Consider the following 20,476-nt stretch of genomic DNA (forward strand, 5'->3'; position numbering starts at 1 on the left):
TTGAAGCATTACAGTGCAATTCTGTGGGTTTTTATTCAGAATGAGGCCCTGCTGAGTTCAGTGGGATTTACTCCCCAGTACACGTGTATAGCCTTGCACCCTTCATTGCCCATGCTAATAAGCGAGAGGGATCATCTTCTTCCTTCGACTGCCAGAATGTCGGTTAGCATTGCTTCCCCCTCTGCTGCAGCACTGTGTTGTAAGAAGTTTCACCCATCCAGTTTCTGCCTGTTTTGCAGCAATCAGTGACACTGCAGCCTTATCCTGTACTGAACCTTGGCAACCTCCTTTTGTGAGGATTTGTCAGTTGCCTGAACAGGGCACTAGGCCTATTAAAAACTGTTAAAATGCCAAATGACCTGAAAGATTAGACCCAAGAAACTGCCTACTTGGTTTCTTATGGTTATGATGACTCTTGCAAATTTTGCTTTGCATCAGTTCCCTGTCTCACAAATGCAAATTGACAACACAGTGAGGCAGAACCCTTCATTATTCAGCAGCCTCATCCTTTGGAGTACAAGGAGATATAATGCTGCTTTAGAAAGTATCTGAAGAATAATTGATGAACATTCAGGAATGCTATTTACATTGACTTACTTAGCCTGCAATCCTATACCCATATACCTGTGAGTAAACCCCATTTAACTCTATCGGCACTTATTTCTGAGCAGACTTGTAGGGGATTGCACTGCTGCTCAGGTAGGGTCACAATCTTTCATATGTGTTGCTGGTGCCCTGCTTCCCCATCAACACTCCCTAGGTTACAAGAAACCTGGGTCATAACTAAATGGGGCGAAATCCCAGGGTGATCCCCGGGATCATCCCTGTGCATCCACATGACACACAGGAGATCCCAAGAGCAGGGAGGGATGATCCCTCCCTTGCCCCGAGATCTCGCCCTCCCCTTCGAACCTGCTTTTTCCACAGTCTCGGGATGATCCCACAACTGTGGAACATGTGTGCAGGCGTCGCGGTTTGTACCGGTTCCTCACAGTTACTCTCAAAGAGCCGGGAGCCGCGCATGGGGCACAGAGCTCCTCAGGACCTCTGCGCCCATCAGGGTGGGGTGGGGGAGCAGGTAAATTAATTTTAAAACATCTAAAAACTACCTTTTGCGCACGACCTTTCATGTGCTCTTCTTCTTTAACAAAAAAATATGCCAGCTGCGACATCCCCTCCCTCCGAGGTCATCGTGCCGTGCGTAAAAAGAGGGGGAGATCTCATGATAAAAATATCGCGAGATCCTCACCCATCCATCACGCTAGACCATGTAGGTCTAGCTGAGGCCCTGGACTCCAGTCACTCCCTCAGTGTTGCCCCCTTCAGCTTTGGTTCCTCTAATCAATTTTTTTATTCCAGGCTTGGCTTCAGAACAGAGGGGGACCTCAGCAAACTACTCTTTGGCAGTCCCCATCCATCAGTAGCCCTTCTCTTAAGTGAATGAGCCCCAATGAACTAATCCAGTGGTAGAGGGCATGAACAGCACTCTGATTAGTGCTGGGGCACCATTATTTTAATTCCCCTCACACGCACACCCCAGTGTAGCATTACTCGGCGGCATTGTAAGAAATGCAAATGGCGGCTCCCAGACCCAGCCTGGTATTGATCAAAACACAGGAGAGAAAAGTGTTAAAGGGTGGCCAAGGATAGAATCATAGGATCATAGAATAGTAGTGTTGAAAGGGGCCTATAAGGTAGGGTAACCAACTGTCAGGATTTCCCCGGATTTGTCCTGGTTTTTGTTCTTTCCATGGTGTCAGGGGGGATTTTCTATAATTTTCAATAATGTCCTGGAATGACACACCTTCCTCTTTAAGGCTGCCATTAGCATGGTAGGAGGGAATGACATGCTTTCTTGAGGCACATCATTCCCCCACCCCGAGCTCCAATTGAGGTCTTAAAGGGGAAAGTGGGTCATTCGTGGACATTACAGAAAAGGCCCCAATTGGAGTGGATGGTGGTGGTGCAGAATGAAATCCTTTCCCCTCCTCCACTCCAATCGGGTTCTTTAAGGTGGCGGGGGAATAACGTACTTTCTGCAGGACTCAGAAAGCTGCTTCCCCACACACACACTAGGTGTCCTCTTTTTGGTTTCCCAAATATGGTCACCCTATATAACGTCATTGAGTCCAACCCCCAGCTGAATGCAGGAATCCACTTTAAAGTCATAATGATCACCCTGCTGGGGCACTGAGAGCTGCCCAATGGCATTGTGAGGTAATGCTAGGCCCAATTGATTCATATTCATTCACACAACATACAGCCTGCTTTCCTGCAAAACAGTATACAATAATATATGCACTATTGTGCACTTTTTCCTTCAAAGAAGTGATACCTATGTGCAAATTTGTCCCATGCCAAGTAGTTTCTGGGATGCTTCCATACAAGGGCTTTTACTGTGCAAACAGCCCGCCTCATCCACAGAATTTTATGGGGAGTCCAAATGATGTTACCTACTATTTTCAGCTCTCCTGTGTTTTCTTACCACTACTTTCATCTTTTTGTCTTAACAGAAAATCTGTTATGGAAGGGAAAATAGCATAGCTGTGCAATGCCTTTTGGTTGTTAGTGCTAGGAGCCTTCCACCTGGAAGCAATCCCAGTATCAAGGAAATCACGGTGCATGTGCTGTTTTCCAGTTATAGTTATTATATCTGTTATATACTATTCTCTGATTATAGCTATTCTCTGATTATAGTATCACAGATAGATCATCAATACTATATTATTATTATGTTTTTCAGATGTTCTGGGGATGATTTTAAAAATGGCCTTTCTCACTGTTTGCATCTCCGTCCAATAGGAAAATCTGTGTGTGCAAAAGAGCAGCTGCCCATCCGGTCCCATGCTGTTAGTTTAGCTCCCATCCAGCTCTAGCCATTCACAACTAGTTATGCATGAGAACTCATGGCTCTCAATGGGAATGCATGACCTCATCTGCCTCCAAAGATGCACCAAACCATTTCAGTGGGGCCCATATGAATGCATTGTGAAGGCTAATGTGCATCTCACCGCACTTCTGAATCATCTGTATATCTATAAGCCTTCTCCCATGTGCAAATCTCGTGGGTTGGTCTTTCTTCATCTATTCTCCTCTGGTCCCCACAAAAAGATAATCCATGATATTGAATCCATCTGGGACTGCTTATAGATCATAGAATCATAGACTCATTGAATAGCAGAGTTGGAAGGGGCCTATAAGGCCATCGAGTCCAACCCCCTTCTCAATGCAGGAATCCACCCTAAAGCATCCCTGACAGATGGTTGTCCAGCTGCCTCTTGAATGCCTCTAGTGTGGGAAAGCCCACAACCTCCCTAGGTAACTGATTCCATTGTCATACTGCTCTAACTGTCAGGAAGTTTTTCCTGAAGTCCAGCCGGAATCTGGCTTCCTGTAACTTGAGCCCATTATTCCGTGTCCTGCACTCTGGGAGGATCGAGAAGAGATCCTGGCCCTCCTCTGTGTGACAACCTTTTGAGTATTTGAAGAGTGCTATCATATCTCCCCTCAATCTTCTCTTCTCCAGGCTAAACATGCCCAGTTCTTTCAGTCTCTCTTCATAGGGCTTTGTTTCCAGACCCCTGATCATCCTGGTTGCCCTCCTCTGAACACGCTCCAGCTTGTCTGCGTCCTTCTTGAATTGTGGAGACCAGAACTGGATGCAATACTTCGAGCTTCCAACTCAGAGAAACCCAGAATCATCCCCTCTTTTGCACTCATGTTTTTCCAGGGTTGCACATTACTGAGAGAAACCTTGTCCATTTGTGGATGTAAAACACAATTTTGTTTCTTCAGCCTTCTGCTTACTCTGTGAATTCCATATGATAAAAGAGAGGTAGAAACTGAAGGTGGAGGTTCCAGGCAGAGCACTGGCAAAGAAGAGAGGAAACTTAAAATAAAGTTACCAAATGGATGTTATTTTCTTAGTGCTACTACTTTATTCTCCCCTAGTAATTAATTTGCTCTCTCAATGGCCCATAAAAACCAACTGAAAATAACATTTGGCCGTCAGACACATCATTCATCTGTGGCATATTTGACAACTGCAAATATCCCAGCTTTCTATTTTCGTTGACTTTATTAGTGAAGACAAAGCGCAAAAATAAACAGCCCCCTTCTCTGAAGAAACTGACACTTGCTATTTTTTCTGTTATGGATCAAAATAAATCCATTTCATTCCAGTTTAGCTATCAACACATAGGAAATCACTGAGGCTGAAAAAATGGATTGCTCTAGAGAACATGGAAGGCCCATGAAGAGTCTGAAAAGGAAGGCTGGAAAAGTAACCTGGTGCGATGTGAAGGAGGTTCTCTAGGCAATATTATCCTTCAATGGAAAGTAAAATGAGAAGCCATTGGGGGCTATTTAACATTTTCCTCATCAATTACCAGGAGTCCACAACCTGGGATTGGGAGGCTCAGTGAGTGATTTATGTTGCAAATTAGAACTGTCAATCTCAACCTTGAGGAAGAAGGGCTGCTTTCAAAGTTCAGATCAATACGTCAGCATCCAAAAAGATCTTCTTCTGTCAAAAGTGGGGATGAAAGGCTGCCAGGCACCTTCAGATCCCACAACGTTAGTCGAAATGCTCTGATCTGAGTTGCTTTAATTAAAGGCCTTATGCTGCAAGGTGCTGGAGCCCCATGCTTGGCACAGGCCTCAAAACTGGCTGCACACCTGCCTCTTCTGCTGAAAGAATCATAGAATTGTGGAGTTGGAAGGGACCACAAGGGTCATCTAGTTCAACCCTCTGCAATGTGCTGGAACAACCAATGAAACCATCCATAAGAGGTGGTGAGCCACTGCATCCAGCCTCTTCTTCAAAACCTCCAGGACTTGGCATCTCTCAGGAGGACCTAGGGAAGGTTGTTTTCGTGGGCATGAACATTGCACTGGCACTTGGCAGAGAAGGCATACAGCACGCAAAGGGAGTGGACAATGGTGAATCATGCCAGCTTGAAAGAAATGGAGAAGGGAGGACTGCCCCATTTTACCTTCTTTCTTTTTTTCTTTTTTTTGGTCACCACCGAAACAACACCTCAGTCTACCTTCATAGCCATAAACTGGCTGGCAAAGCATTCTGAGGTGGTTGGCAATTGTGCGTAAAAGGAAAGTAAGACTGAAGCTGAGGGCAGAAGGTAACGGTTGGGTGGAAGTGGTTATCTACAAGGCATGCAAAGGAGCTGGAAGAATGCAGAGCTAGCTTTTAAGCATCCTTTGCTCAGCACCACACCAGGGTGCTCATGGGATATGTCGGCAGCATAGGCAATTGTCCCGAGGCTTCTGAGGTGTTGGCTTCCTTCCCTTCAGAGACCGAGGCATTAGTTGCCTATACCCACACACCTGGCCACTCACTCCTCCCTCATGATCTTCTTTTCATCTCTCAGGAAGGAAGGGGCTCTTTCCTCACCTCCTTTAGCTTGGTAGAACGGCTGGTGTCCAGCTGCCTGAAATTACGGCCTGGATTGCAGTAAAAACGCCCTACCCTTCCCCGGCCAGCGAAAACAAAACTCAGTGGATTCAGACAGTACAGCAACCTGACACTTTGGTATCTCTGGCTGTATCTGAAGGCTGTCGTTGCCCACATTGTAATGCAGAGCCGTTACCTGTTACTGCCAAGCCATATCCAAACGTGAGGGAGGAGAAAGGCTATCAATGCCCTTGGTCATGTATCTAAATAAATAAAAATCCCAAGGCTAATGAAAAGGGGAGGGTGTTTTGTTGTTGCTCTTACGAGGGCCAGAATGCAACCTGTTGAGCTGCTTGCTCTCGCCCCATGTGGATAGCAGAGATCAGCTTCCCCTGTAGAGCTATAAAAGCTCTTTGGAAGTGAGCCTGTATGCCCAGCTTCTGGAAAGTTTCCTTTGGAAGTGACGTGTAGCATTGGAACGCACTGTGCTGTGCTCGTCTTGGCATTCTGGGTGGATCTGCAGCAGGCAGCTCTGGATGACTGCATCGCTCCCTCCTTCCCCCTCCCCTTCCCCTTCCCCCTCCCCCTCCCGTGATATTGTTATTCCACCTCTCCCTTCAGCTGCACCCAGAGAGAATTCGTATTGTTATCTCTGGAAAACCAAGAGCCCTATTAATCTTTTATTGCCTTAATGGAGCATCCCAGAAGACAGATGTGAGCCCAGCACATCGTCTGTAGGGCTGCACAGCAGCTGTCCCCCCTTTCCCTGACCAGCTCCAAGCCCAGCCAGCGCGCCTCCATTAGCAAAATGATCTCATTAAACCCGAGAAGAGGCAGAAGGATCCGCTAGCATGCTTTATGGCTACTCCCACTTTTGGCTGTCAGTTCTCTTGAGCGCAGACCGCCAAAGTGCTGCAGCGGGGTCAGCAGTGCAACAAGGATGCAGAGGCAGCGGATGCATGGGAATAGCTGGACGTTAGACTCATTGGAGGGATGCCTTTCGAAAGAGATGCTTTAAGCGACTGCAATTCTGTGAACTAGATTAGAGAGGGGTCAGATTGGATGGGCCTGGAGATACCGCTTGAGCTTGTAAATAATGTTAATTCTTCTATTTTCCTCCATAAACATAATGAGAGAATTCCAATTTTGTTGTTTTTTTCTGTTAAAAAGCATAGTTTAACAATCTGAGAGGGATTCTCAGTGGAACTAAAGCCACTTGTGCCGCAAGTATAAAAGGTTGCTATGAGGCACTGCAGCAAGTAGATGTTTAAGATGGGGCAAACAATTTATACCCCAGCTTTCTTTCATGGCACTCAAGGTGGCCGGCATAGGCTTCATGAGAGGTCCCCTCCTCTTCTAGGCACCAGCCAAACCCAGATTATTTAGCTTCAGCAAGGTTGATATATCTACGGGATTGTACTGGCATTGCAAGTAGAGCTCTGCACAAATGGCCTCCCAAAATCTGTTAGAAAAGAATTTGAGGGAGCATTGCACCAAATTTCTTCAGGGAGAGGATAAATACTCTAACAGTTTCTCTGGGGGAGTCTAAACCCCGTTCCGAAGGCGCCCCGAAGCCACTTGAGGGCGCCCCGAAAACGCTCGTGTACTATGTACCTCAATCGTCCCCAGAAGAGGAGGAGGAGGAGGCGTGCTTCGGCGGCGCAGACTGTGGGCGGGCTGCTCCAGGCTCTGTTTCCCTTTAGCCAGCAGGCCCTGCGAGAGCTCCCAGCAGCAGGGCTGGGTCGTGGGAGGGAAGAGAGCGGACGGGCGAGGAAAGGGGAGGGCGCCTCCCACGCCCCCGGGACCGCACAGGGGCCACCGCTGCCCCCCCTTTCCTCGCCCGTCCGCTCTCTTCCCTCCACTCTCCACCCCGCCTTCTTCTGCCGAGCTCTCCTCGCCGGCCGGCGAGGAGGTCGGTGGGTGGCGGTAGCGGCGGTGGCGGCAAGGACGCCTCTTCTTCGTCTCTTCCAAAGGTAAGCTAGACGATTGGTTTGGGGTCGCACTGGGGTCGCTTAGAAGCGGCCTTGGTACGACGTGTGGAAAGGCCCTCAGAGATGGGGCTCACGGATAGCAGTGGAAGTAGCACAGCTTCCAACTCCATGAAGGAGAAGGTGCTCAGTGGCTACTAGTCCTGATGGCTATATGCTACCTCCAGTGACAGAAGCAGTAAGCCTGTGTATACGTGTGTATTGCTGGTTAACATGGGCAGAAGGGTGCTGTTGCACTCATGTCCTGTGGTTTTCCCTGTGGGCAGCTGTTTGGCCAAAGTATGAACAGAATGCTGGACTAGATGGACCCTTGGTCAGATCCAGCATGGCTCTTCTTATGTTCTTATGTTATTTTCCTAAGGTTTTTATTTTTCACAAAGTGCCCTTGTTTTTCTGGAAGTGATAAAAAAAAAAAAGTAAAATTTCAGACATTTTCTCAGAAAAAGGTCTTCTGAGAAATTTCAGCTGAGCTTTAAACATAGACCCAAGATGTTCTCCTAACACAGCAATGCAGTATATTGGTCTAGTGTGCTCTCCACAGCTGGTTTTGCCAAATATAAAAAAATAGCTTCATTTGACTGTATTAAAAATAAAAAGGGCACAATTTTAAAATCCACACAAGTATCTTACAATGAAGACTTCACAGAGCAGTTACATTCACCTGCTTCCCAGATTTATACTGTTGTTTTATACTTTGAATGTTTTTAATTTTTGTGAACCGCCCAGAGAGCTCCGGCTATTGGGCGGTATAGAAATGTAATAAATAAATAAATAAATAAATAAATAAATAAATAAATAAATAAATGTACTCTGCTTACAAAGATTGTCTTGATAAGCAGATGGGAAAACCCAGGATTCATGAACAGAATGCAGACTCTTGGCCTCCATGCTTCCAAGGTGGCAATCACAGCACTCCACATTGTTTCATTGGAAGAGATTCGGTGGGTGGTGAAGCAAAGACCCTGTGAGGGATAACTTAAGTCCTGCAAGGCATGCAGCTGAAGTAACCGCTCGTGCCGCCCAAGATTCCCTTGCAGGCCGGGCGGAATCCAGCTGCCCTCTGCGCTGCCTGCCACTGCAAAAAGGGTTGTAGTGCTCCCTTTTGCTCTTCTCCCCTGCTCACGTCCTGCTCTTCGTGCAGAATTTCCATAAGTCCTCCTTAAAGTCTTCGTGGTGCATGGGGCGGTAGCTCTGCGGTTCACAGTAGCTCTTGCATTTCAAGAAGAAGTCCTTGTAGCCCCCTTTCAGGACATACAGTTCAGGGTAGTGCAGATTGGGGAATTCGTTGCCAAGCCTGTCTCTCTTCCTGAAAAACTGGCACATCCGAGGGGCCCGCTCTGATGAGAACTCACAGTGGAAGACAATGATGACTCGCTGGTTGCCAGACGAGTCATAGGAGTGCCATGTAAATCAGTTACATGATGGCACAGAACTGGCCAGCGGTGAGCTGGGAATACGTATGTCCTGCAATACATGCAAAAACCATTTCGGCCAGAGCTAACTACAAGACTACAAATTTGTACAACTAACACATAGAAATAATCTGATATCATAGGAATGCACAGGACAGACAGCACAGCATGACAGATGTGACCTATTCTGGGATAAGAGGCAGATTCAGGAAGGGGTACCATATTCTTGCCTCCAATTTCCATCTCTGTGTATCATTTTAAAAGGTGGGGTCAAGTTGAGAGCAGAGATGGGTATTATTTCCCCCTTTTTTTCTTCCAAATAAATTGAAGGCCAACCCTCACCCCATCTGCCACATACAGAATGACAACGTACATCACAAGCTAAGCCTGTACACCTTTATACCTAAGAGGTGTGAGATTGGGATTTCACTGAAGCTGGTGTTTTATGCCAAAATGTTTCACATTTTAAAATCTTTCTATCTATCTATGTTTAAAATTTTAAAAGCTATATGATTTTAAATTTTAGAATTTTAAAAGTTTTTAAATCTATTAAAAAATATAAACTGAATGAGCTATTAGTGGTCATTTCTTTTGTTTTTGGAGTGCTGTATTAGCTGCATATCAGTTGATAATCAGAGATCCAAGGAAGTCTTTTACTTAAAAGATCCAAGAATATTCCTTTTATTGTCTAGAACATCACATCTTCATAGAATAAACCAGCTGCCTTTATCACAGATCAGGCACCGCAGTTCCAAAGTGTGCAATTTTGATGTGGCAACCCTGGATGCAAATCTTCTGAGATGGACACAGCATTTGCAGGAACAGGCAAGCTACAACTGACCAAAGTTTAATACACCTGTTCTGAAAGCCAACGAATACGTTCAAAGAAGAAGCGTGAGTGACTCAAGTCACTTCCTTGTCTGATCACTGTGAGACTTGGAGACCTCACCCACAGAATAACCTGTGAACCCCAGAGGTCATCACAGTGGAGGAAACGTTCTATCTGAAATGGAAGGAGGACAAATCAGCCACCCTTCATCCTTTCCAGCTTTGTTGAACCTATGACCCCACTCACTCTTAGGGCTCATCTACACCAAGCAGATATTCCACTATGAAAGTGGTATGAAAGTGGTATATAAGAGGCAGGAGCCACACTACTGCTTTATAGTGGTACTGAAGTGCACTGACAACTGTTGGGACCCATAACACATACATACCATATACCGCTTTCATACCACTTTCATAGTGTTATATCCTGCTTGGTGTAGATGAGCCCTTAGACTCCAGTGAATGTTATTTTTCACAAATTCTGTTCCAATCACAACTTGAGAAACTGACATACCACAGGCCAAAAAATACAAATAAAAAATGTAGTTCAGATCTAACTGACATGACACTGTAGTCAGCAGGCAGGATAATCTTGATCTTCAGGGAATCTCAGCCTATTTGTTCCACAGGTGGTGGATGCACTGCAGGGGGAGGCGGGGAATGAATATTTGGGTGCAAACTAAGCTTATCTTAACAGTGGCTCCTTAGTGCTGAAAATATTTTTTACCGTATCTTCTTTACGTTTTCTCAGTGACTTTATATATAAGTGTACATATATTTAGTCAGCATCTGTCTCCCAGATAACATCTGAAATGTGCTAAGGTATCTGGCTCACCAGCATTGAAATATTTCCCCTTGGGCAATTTAATCCTGTCTGGAGCTAAGAAATTGGCATATTAAAAGCAGAGCCTGAGACTCTGCAGTCAGATAATACAATCAGTGGCAGGGATTCAGCCCAAGTGGGTGCACTTGCTTAGCTACAGCTTGTCTGCAAACTTATGCAGATACAAGATAAGGAATAGTAGCAGCTGCCTTCCTCATATCCTATCTTGCATTTCAGCTAGTAAAAATGTGGCTTCTAGCTTACCGGTACCACTCTTTGCAAGAGTGCTGTATATAATCTTTCCAAATTATTTTGCATCAACGTTCACACTTAGCAGGTAGCTTAGCACAGGCTAGAATTGCCAAATAACTGACTCAAACAGCTGAGGGCCTACTGGAGGGCCCGATGTCAGGTGCCTCTGCAATGTTCTTCTTCTAAAAGCAGCTGTGGAAGGATAGCTGCAATGTCTGAAGGGAAAGGGTTAGAAGAACCCCTTCTCCTCCAATTCATGGTTCCTGATCCAAATTAGGGCTTCCCACTGCTGCTTTAAGAAGAAAATTACAATGGGAGTTCAATCTCCCTCTTAACAGGTATCCTGGCCCTGATTGTCTTATCAGCATCCGGTACCCTTTGTCTTTGGTTATCAATGTAATGTGGGTACTGTGGTTCCTGAACCTCGGAGGTAGTACAGTTTATACAGCTGGATTTCTCCTTTCCATTTGTGGGTGCCCCAAGGGGAAAGTTACCAACCTCTTCCTGTGGTTATTCTGGAGGCATCATGCTACTAGTGCTGCCAGAAGGAGAGGCAGCTAGCAACCTGATGTGCCCAGTCTCCTTATTGTTGCCTGGTAACTAGGGCAAGGAAGCTATTTAGGATGGGCATAAAGACTCACCTTTTCAGGTAGGAAAATGTCCTTTAACAGTATGCAAAGGGAGGCAAATCAAGCTAGACTCTGCAGTTATTAGGAAGCCCATGCAGAGAGATGAGCACCGTGTGGATAGGGTCATAATCAACTTAGTTGATAAATAAATGGTTTACTAGGTTCTCTGCCAGAGCTAGCACTGCAACTTTGAGCTGGTGTATATATTTATTTTATTTTTATTTATTTATTTAAGGATTTTTATGCCGCCATTCAGCCAAAAAAGGCTCTCACGGCAGCTTACAAAAGTATTTCTTGACAGTCCCTGCCCATATATATATATATATATATATGTGTGTGTGTGTGTGTGTGTGTGTGTGTGTGTGTGTGTGTGTGTGTGTGTGATGCCTACCGCCTGGGAACTGCTTTAAAGTACTCCACCTGGTAGCTGCAAACTTCAGCCTGAATTAGGAGATGTAGGGGCCACAAAATCATTCATACCTTTAAATTTTCTTTGCTGCTGCTGCCCCCTGCATTTCATAGTGGCAGCAGAGATACTCTTGGTGGCTGAGAGCTGTTGAGACTAGAACAGAAGTGGGCAGAAAGTAGGACTTCGGTGAGGGGGTGGTTAGACTTCATCTCCCAGCATTCTTAACAATTGGCCAGCTGGCAGGGGCTTCTGAGAGTTGAAGTCCAAACTACCATCTGCCCATCCCTGAACTAGAGGATCACCATTGTCACTGTCACCACAACTTCATCCCAGAAGTCAAGTTCACCTGTACCCTGAAATTTTCTCCGACGCCTGCCAAAATATTGCAAAAACACTCCACACCCACACATTTCACTGCCTGCAAATGGGAAAGCAAAATGGAGGGAAGGGGCCGTTTTGAATCAGCACTATGGTGAGCTATTTTCTTGCAGCAGCCCATTGTACAGATCAAGTGGTTATTGAATCCATACTGCCACAAATGAGAGTAATAAAATGGAGGGTTAGCTTGGAGAAAGCAACTTGATCCATATGGTGAGCCACTGCTTCCCAACAGTTTGCCATGCGTAGCCATTTGATTTAAAGCAGCTTTCCTGTGGTGCCCAAGACATGTCAACCACTGGGGCTTCATCCCTAAAAAGAACCAGTTTCCACAATCAAATTGTAGCCTGGTCAATGGGTTACATGTATGTTGGGCATGCACATGGTGAAGGAGCAGAAATGTGTGGCTGGCCCTGCCCTTGACAATGCCTGCCTACTGCCTGGGCTAGCCTCACCCCACCACAACATCCACCCATTGAGCTGGACATCTAAAGGGTAATGTCTATCCATGAGCAGTCCATACTCAAGGGATGGATATTGGGGGTGAAGCTAGCTGGGCATTCAACATCAGGGACCAGGGCAGCAGCACAATCCTGCTCCCCTGTTTAAAGTTACAAGTGCTTTAAACTCATGTAACAATGAATAGGGTTTATTACAGCCTGTTCTGTGATTTATGGAAGCCCAAGATCTCTAGATCACAAGCTGGCTGCCAAAATCTGTGTCACGGTTTGCTTATGCTTCGAATGCTTTTCTTACTTTGCTGAATATCCAGTTTGTGGTCTCAGCACAACGGGTGTTGTTATTCATTAACATGTTTCTCTGGCGACTGAAATTTTAAGAGAGTTACATGAAAGACACTTCCGCTTTGTTAAGCATTTTCTTCTCCTTAATCATGCAGAGATTTCCTATGAATAATGTGAGCTGTAATTATTACCTGCAGGTCCGTAGAGCCTTGGCGAGCAGTTCCTAAAAGGGAATTTTCTTTTTTCATTGAATTTCAGATGACCAAGAGCAAAATTATAACCACCTGATATTAAGCCCTGCAAACCAGACACCTTCACATGGTAAGACAATAAACGAGAGAAGATCAAAGTTACTGATGCTGTAACTTTCCTCTTTCTGCCAGTAATCCTTTTACTGGCAAAAAACCAAAACAATATCAATAGAATAGTTCATGAAAATGTCTTTTGCAGGAGAAATATTTATTCTATTGATAGTATTGTGTGTTAGATCATATTGCAAACAATGGGCAAACTTAAATATGGCCAAATCTCTCATATGCAGCAAACAGCATTGCTCTGTGTTTCCATATGTCTAGAAGCTGTGTCTGCCTCCCTCTCCCACAGTTGGTCTCACAGGCTGCCTTGATTTGTAGAGTCTAGGGCATCAAAAGGTACAGTGAGATGAGAACCTGCTTGCCTAGATAACACAGAGTTTTGTCTTAAAGCCATATAATCCACACGTGTCAGCACTCTGCTGATGCTTCAATGCCCATTGTCATTTGAGTTATTTTCCTTTATTTAGTGCTGTTGCCAAAATTTAATCAAAGCGAAGTTCAAAGTCCATAAGCCAGCAGCTTGGGAAACAGAGCCTGGAGGTGGGCAGACAGCCTGTTTGGGCACTCCTTCTTCCTTACAATATCCTGTCTATGCTATCACTGGTACATGCAGAGATACACACAGTAGGAGGCTGTGCCCCTTTTCTTTCTGGAACCCTCCTGTGCCTGCTTTTCAGCTCCAGAATGCCAAGACACCAGGTGACAATTGTGACCAGCTCAGTGAGTTGACTTCTTATATAATGAGTTTCTCTTGAGCTTTCACCTTTTCATTGAATCCTGTTGTCCTGACCTAAGACCTCAAATCTCCATTTTCCCTTTTATGTTTCTTGAATCTTTGTATTTTCTTGTCTCTCATGTTTCCTGCAAAATCCAAGGCTGCTTCTACACTTGACCTCTCTCGCCATCTGGGCACTGGAGACTTTTGTCCTTACATGACCATTGGGCTACTCCAACTCATTGCTCTCAAGCTTCCTATAGCCACTGCTTCTATAGACAGGAAGGTGCTCTTGGCTATTCATCATCATCATCATCATCATCATATTATTATTATTATTATTATTATTATTATTATTATTATTAAAATGAAGTAATTTGCAAAAACAAAGCACAAATCCTCAGACTTTCCCGTTGGCTCCTATTTTGCCATGCTTCAGATGAGAATTGTGGGTTTTTTAAAAAATTAAACTTTTTTTATTATGAATATCAACAAACAAAACAGAAAATACATCGTGAAGGGGGGGGGAACCCATACATTGTGTATATAGAATTGCCATCATTTCCATCATATGAACCATTAAAAAAAAAAAAGGAGGGAGAAAGTTATACAAATGTTTCAAGAAAAGCAGACCAAATATCCATATATCCACTTGCAAGTTGCGTCTATATAACACTCGATCAAAAGTTGATAATGTTATTAGGTCCTCGATCCATTGCATTTAGGGAGGTGTGAATTTGTCCTACCAATATGATAATAGAATTCTTTTGGCTGTCATAAGGGCTCTGAAGATCCATCTGCACTGACCATGTGTTAACTTCCAAGAAGCCGGTAAGTAATTTAGGAGGAGATGTACATTATTCCATATTATAGATTGTTTCAGAAAAAGTTCATCCTTATTAGAACCTCCTCCCAAAAGGGGGCAACTACGGGGCATTGCCAAAACATATGAGTTAAAGAAGCATTAGATGCATTACATCTCCTACAGTTATGCAAGTTAGACAAACCCTTATTGAAAAGGCACTGTGGAGTGCAAAAGACCCGAAACGAAAAAAATAGCTGAATAAGACGTAACCTAAGATCCGTAGAAGCTTCAGATACAGATGCTAGAGCAACCATCCATTGCTTAGGCAAGATAAGAATTGTTGCTTTTAAATGGATACTGTTGTTTTTATACTTTTTTTATGTTTTTGATGGTTTTTAAATTTTGTATACTTTTACTGTTTACCATTTTTAATTGTTGTAAACCGCCCAGAGAGCTTCGGCTGTGGGGCGGTATATAAATGTAATAAAATAAATAAATAAAGATAGGCCACTCCAATTCTCTATTCCAATCTAGTCTTAAACTATGGGTATCATATTTACTTGCTGCTATTAAATACTTATATATATGGGTTGTGGATCTATGTGTCAGTTCAGCTGTTGAAAGTGTTTCTAACAATACTGGATGCTCTGAAGCTGTAAAAGCAGCTGGGCCAAACCTAGATTCCAGCAAGTGTTGCAATTGCAAGTATTGCTATTGAGCCATAGCAGGTAAATTATATTTAACACACAAATCTGAAAAGGACAAAAACTCATCATCTGAGCCTATTAATTGATCCAAAGTAAAAATCATTTTATCTGTCCATGTCCTCCACAGAAATGTTTTCTTTCCAATTTTTAAAGCTGCATTTCCCCATATAGTCAATTTAGCATGAGAGAATGGATCAAACTGTAATTGATGTGATATTATATGCCATGTCTCTCTAGCAGCCAAAATTGTAGGAGGGGGGTTACTTATTCTGATATAATGAGAACCAAGTGCTGTCCATTTGGAAAGAGGTTCTAACCATAAGGCTTCCAGAACTGACCATGGTGGCATTTCTGAGGGAGCAGAAGATGACCAGAACTTAGTACCGGCCAATAGCTAAGCCTGATGGTACAAAGCTAGGTCTGGAAAACCAAACCCACCTTCTTTAATTGAAAGCTGCATCTGTTTCAGAGATATTCGAAGTGGAGAAGAACCCGAGAAAAAATTACAAAACAAAGCATTAAATCGTTGAAAATATTTGCCAGGTATAAGTAAAGGAATCCCATGCATAGCATAAAGAATTAGAGGTATAAGATTCATCTTAAGTGTGTTGATTTTACGCCCCCAAGCTCAACTTTAACTGTGCCCATCTATCTATACCTTGTGTAATCTCACTAATCAGTTTATTTAAATTTATTTTGATAAATTGAGATGTATCTCTTGGAATGAGTATTCCCAGATAGGTAATATAATCGAGGCACCACCGAAACTGGCCATTACCCAACCCACTAGAAAATATATTATCTCCAATCAGCATCAACTCTGACTTTGACCAATTAATTGAGTAGCCAGAAAGATCACCAAAGGTGTTAATCAGTTTCATTAAAGCATTTACAAAAACAAAGCACAAATCCTCAGACTTTCCTGTTGGCTCCTACTTTGCCATGCTTCAGATGAGAATTATAGCTGTGCCCTATGCAAAAATCCAAGGCCTTGGTTTATCTGTTGCCTACACCTATTTCTCCTTCTTCCTTTGTTTGCTATTCCTCTGTCCTTTTGCCACCTTCTCCTTGGAGCCACAAGAGCCATTGCTGGTTTTGCATTGTTTCTGTCTGCAATAGCCCTAATATGCAATTGTCAATGTCAACATTTCAGCTTTGTGCAAATACCATATGAATATATCTCTATCTTTTTTCAGTTGGTACATAGGCTCTACGTTTTTCTTTCTCTAGGCTGGCATTTATTAGCTACATCATCCCCACTGAAGAATTCTAGGATAAATTTACCTGAAACAGTGCTGTATTTAAAACTGGTGCCTCTGTAGCACAATGGTTTGGGAGAACAAACAGACTTGAAAAGGTTACCTTGGCACTTTGCTAAATTATCTCTTTTATTGCTGAGCATTGGCCATAGTCATTCCACAACTAAAATAACAGGTCATTTTCACTAACAGAGTAACTCCAATTTTTGTTCTTTCCATCAACGTCAACGAAAGAAGAAATGCCAGCAGCAAAATTGGTGGGTTATGTCTAGCAGCAAGGCCAAATATTTATGCTCTCTGTGAAGTAAATTGGACATGTGGAAGGCTAAAGTTTAACACCATTTTTTAAAAGTCAGGTTCAGAAAGGCACCTTCAGGTTTTACACCTATTGGGCGGCAAAGCAGAGAGAAAGAGAAAGTAATCAAGTCCAAGGGTGGATCAGACATGACCCAGGTAGTTTTTGCAGCCAGTAGCACACATGGTAAGGGATGAAGTTTCTGTTTGAAATTGAGTGATATGTTGGCTTGAGCTAGGCTGTTCCGAGCTTGGCCACCTTCATGGTGGACCAAGAAGTGGCCACAGTTTACACCTTCTTAGATTCAAGTTAAGCTGAGGTGCATTTTCCCCCCCAGGCCCATGCATTGTTTTAAAACATATTGTATTTATTACAAGCAGAGCTTAAACACATTTGACCAAATTGCCAGTTTTCTAATCACAATTCAAATGTGAAACTGACTCCAGGATTCAAAATACAATTGTTATAGCCTTTTTGGCTTTGATTATTTTAATATTGACCTCTAAACTGTCACCTGGCATTATTTATTTATTTATTATTTAAAATAATACTTTTATACTGTATAAAAGTATATTTTATACTGTATTTTGTATTTGTGTTTTTAACCTGTTGGTTGTTTTATGATGGTTTTAATTTTTGTGAACCGCCCAGAGAGCTTCGGCTATTGGGCGGTATAAAAATGTAATAAATAAATAAATAAATAAATTGCCTGATATCAAAGGTTGAAATAAAATATAATCAGATTCAGGGAGACCTTAGTCCAAGCACAATCTCTCAGCCTAACCTACCTCACAGGATTGTGTGAGAATAAAATGGGGAGGGGGGGGAGAGAAGCAGATGTGCGGCCTTGAGCAAATTGGAGGAAAAGCAGGTTAAATGATACATAAATAAATATAACAAATATAAATAAGTAATAAATCAATATTCAACAGGTATCTAGATAACTAAGGAATATCTGTTGCAGGTTCATCATTACCTTTCATTGAGGAGAGTTACGGGGGTTGTGGGGGATTTGTTTCAGCATTAAGACAAAAGGAACTCCACTAGCCAGATAGGTCTTGCAGTCTGAGCATGGGAGACTGCTTCTAGTATAGTCTTTGCCCCCTGCACATGGCATAAGAACAACTGTCCAGCAAGAACTCTTAAGGAAGGAAACTGTTCTTAAAAATATTTTTAAATTGTCATGGGAAGGGGTTTCTTTCTCATGAGGAGCCTAGAACAGAGTGGTAAATCTGATGAAGTCTTACCTGAGTGAGCATGGACCAGCAGGGTACACAACGATGCTCAGGGCGACCACTTTTTTAATTTCTTCCTCTGGAAGCTTTATGGGTTGATTGTCAGACAGTGTGACAACAACCTGTTCAGGGCTTGTAATTCCATCAATGAATCTCTTGAGTGAGTGTGTGTGTGTGTGTGTGTGTGTGTGTGTGTGTGTGTCCGTGCGTCCGTCCGTCTGAAGGAAATATGAGAGTATGAAAGTTTGGGAGGGGCATGACAGGCAGATTCAGGGCCTATGTAAGGGATCAGCAGCGTTGGGGACTGGCTGAGGCTTACACCCCTCAGAAGAGGGCAGAATACCCTGAGGAAGGAGAAGAGGAATGACCAAGAAAAGGAGCCGGTATCGATGTAAAGAAGAGATGGTTCTTGTTCCAGATACTCCCCCTCATCTATAAAGCAAACGACTTTCTTTAATTTTAGCTTTTGCCTAGTCATTTGAGGCAGATTAAGGTGTTTTGTCTTCTAATTCCCATCAGTATATTTGAAAATACTGAATGCAAAGAGAACCTACACTAAAGGCAGCTGCACTGTGTTACATGGAGTTAAGCAAATGAACATGTGAAAACCACCGTTACTGCAGAACAAATGTGTCCAACCCAGCTGCCAAATCCTCACTTCTGCCAAGCACCCCAAATGCTAGAGCACCTTGGCCTTATTGTTCCTCCTCCTTGCCATCACTGCCTGTTCACATACCCTCCTTGAGAGTTTGAGCAGTGACAAAAGTGAGGGAAGGAGCTGCCTGTAGCCTTCACTTGCCATGCACTGTCCCTCTGGGCAGTGATGCCAATTGGGCTCAAAGGGAGAGCATGAATGCATGGGTAGTGATGACAGTAGCAAGGAGGAGAGGAATACACGCAGACTGGCTTTACCCCCTAAGGGCATCTTGCCCAAGGACCACCCCAAACCTGGAACCAGCACTACTGGCTGAAAGGAGTTACCTTTGGTCAGGAGAGGGACAACCTGGGTCCACAGCCTCAGCCCTTGAGCAGAAAGAGAAAGGCTAGTGAAGGAAGCCCTCCAGAAAAGGTCTGCATCCTGACCCAAACAGTAAAGAGGCTGAGAATGTTGTATCCGATTGAGCCCAAGAGTTTGCCTTCTCCAGCATTTGATGGCTCCGCTGAAGCAGGCAACTTAAGGAAGGCAGACATTTTGAAGTGTGGAAATAGTGGTTTAAATACACATTTGAGCTCAGGACTGAAAACATCTGTGCTCAAACCATTTCCACCATACTTAGAAGGTCTGTTTGGGAGGGTTTTTTTCCACCTTCAGGATACTGGAGAAGAAAATAGGCAACTTAGCTCTTAAGGCTCCATTCCTTCCTCCTTACATGGAGAAGAGTCCTTGCCATTCTTCCTTCTCCCATATAGATTTCTCCCTCTCTCTTTCCTCTCTCCACCCCACCATCTGCCCTTCAGAGCCTCTAATCCACTTTGCGTCAGAATAGAGCTGAAAAAAATATTCACATTTCAAAATCCACTGACTGTTCACAAATCCATATATCACACACATACACACCCACACCCAACACACACTGATGCTTAACCTTCATCGTTCATTGAATATTTGTATGGAGAATATTTGCCACTGAAATTCACAGAAGAGAATTTTGAAGAGATTTTCTGAGGCAAATTTATTTCAGCTCTACATCAAAATGTTCTCTATCTGTACGCAAAAAGGCTGAGATATAAATATTTAAATTGCAGACCTGTGCTTGCTCCTGATTGACTCCAGCTGGTCTGTGGCTTGTTTCTTTGTTTGTTTGTCATCCGCCCCCCAATTCACATTGGTTTTGAATTATTAGCAAGCATTTTATCATGCAGAGGGAGCGGGGGAGGGAACAGTACCCAATCTTATTTTGCTTATATCACATGCTTTTCCAAAGTATTGGGGAAAATGATTGAGGATGTGGATGGCCAAGTCATGATCTAGAATTCCAGTGTTTTTTCTTTATTGGTACCCATCAGTTCAGTGTCTTCATGACACACTCATAAAGGGCTGTGGAATTATTTGCTTTCAAATAATACATACATTTGTTTTAGCCTGCCTATAGGCTATAGAAGTTCTTGATGAGATGATTGGATTGCTGACTGTTTGCTGTAGGCGAGCAAGTGAGGAATAATTGTACAAACATATTTGGACTAGGCTACGTTATTATTGCAGGCATGTACCCACGATTCAAGGATGGTGGAGCAGCTGAGTCATGGAGCGTGGGCTCACTCACAGATTGGCTG

General features: G+C 43.6%; 1 protein-coding gene across 3 annotated transcripts in view; it reads left to right on the forward strand.

The window, feature by feature from the left end:
• Positions 1 to 20,476, forward strand: part of SHISA6 (shisa family member 6) — a 304,834-nt gene that overhangs the window by 262,446 nt on the left and 21,912 nt on the right. For 2 of the 3 annotated variants that reach the window (XM_063120436.1, XM_063120438.1), the window contains exon 5: positions 13,131 to 13,193. The exons of the other annotated variant lie outside the window; for it this stretch is intronic. In XM_063120436.1, coding sequence (XP_062976506.1) covers positions 13,131 to 13,193 — 63 coding nt within the window. The remainder of the gene's footprint in view (positions 1 to 13,130; positions 13,194 to 20,476) is intronic. 3 annotated transcript variants of the gene reach the window in all.

This window comes from Elgaria multicarinata, chromosome 3 (genome assembly GCF_023053635.1).
Source record: "Elgaria multicarinata webbii isolate HBS135686 ecotype San Diego chromosome 3, rElgMul1.1.pri, whole genome shotgun sequence".
Classification (NCBI taxonomy): Eukaryota; Metazoa; Chordata; class Lepidosauria; order Squamata; family Anguidae; genus Elgaria; species Elgaria multicarinata.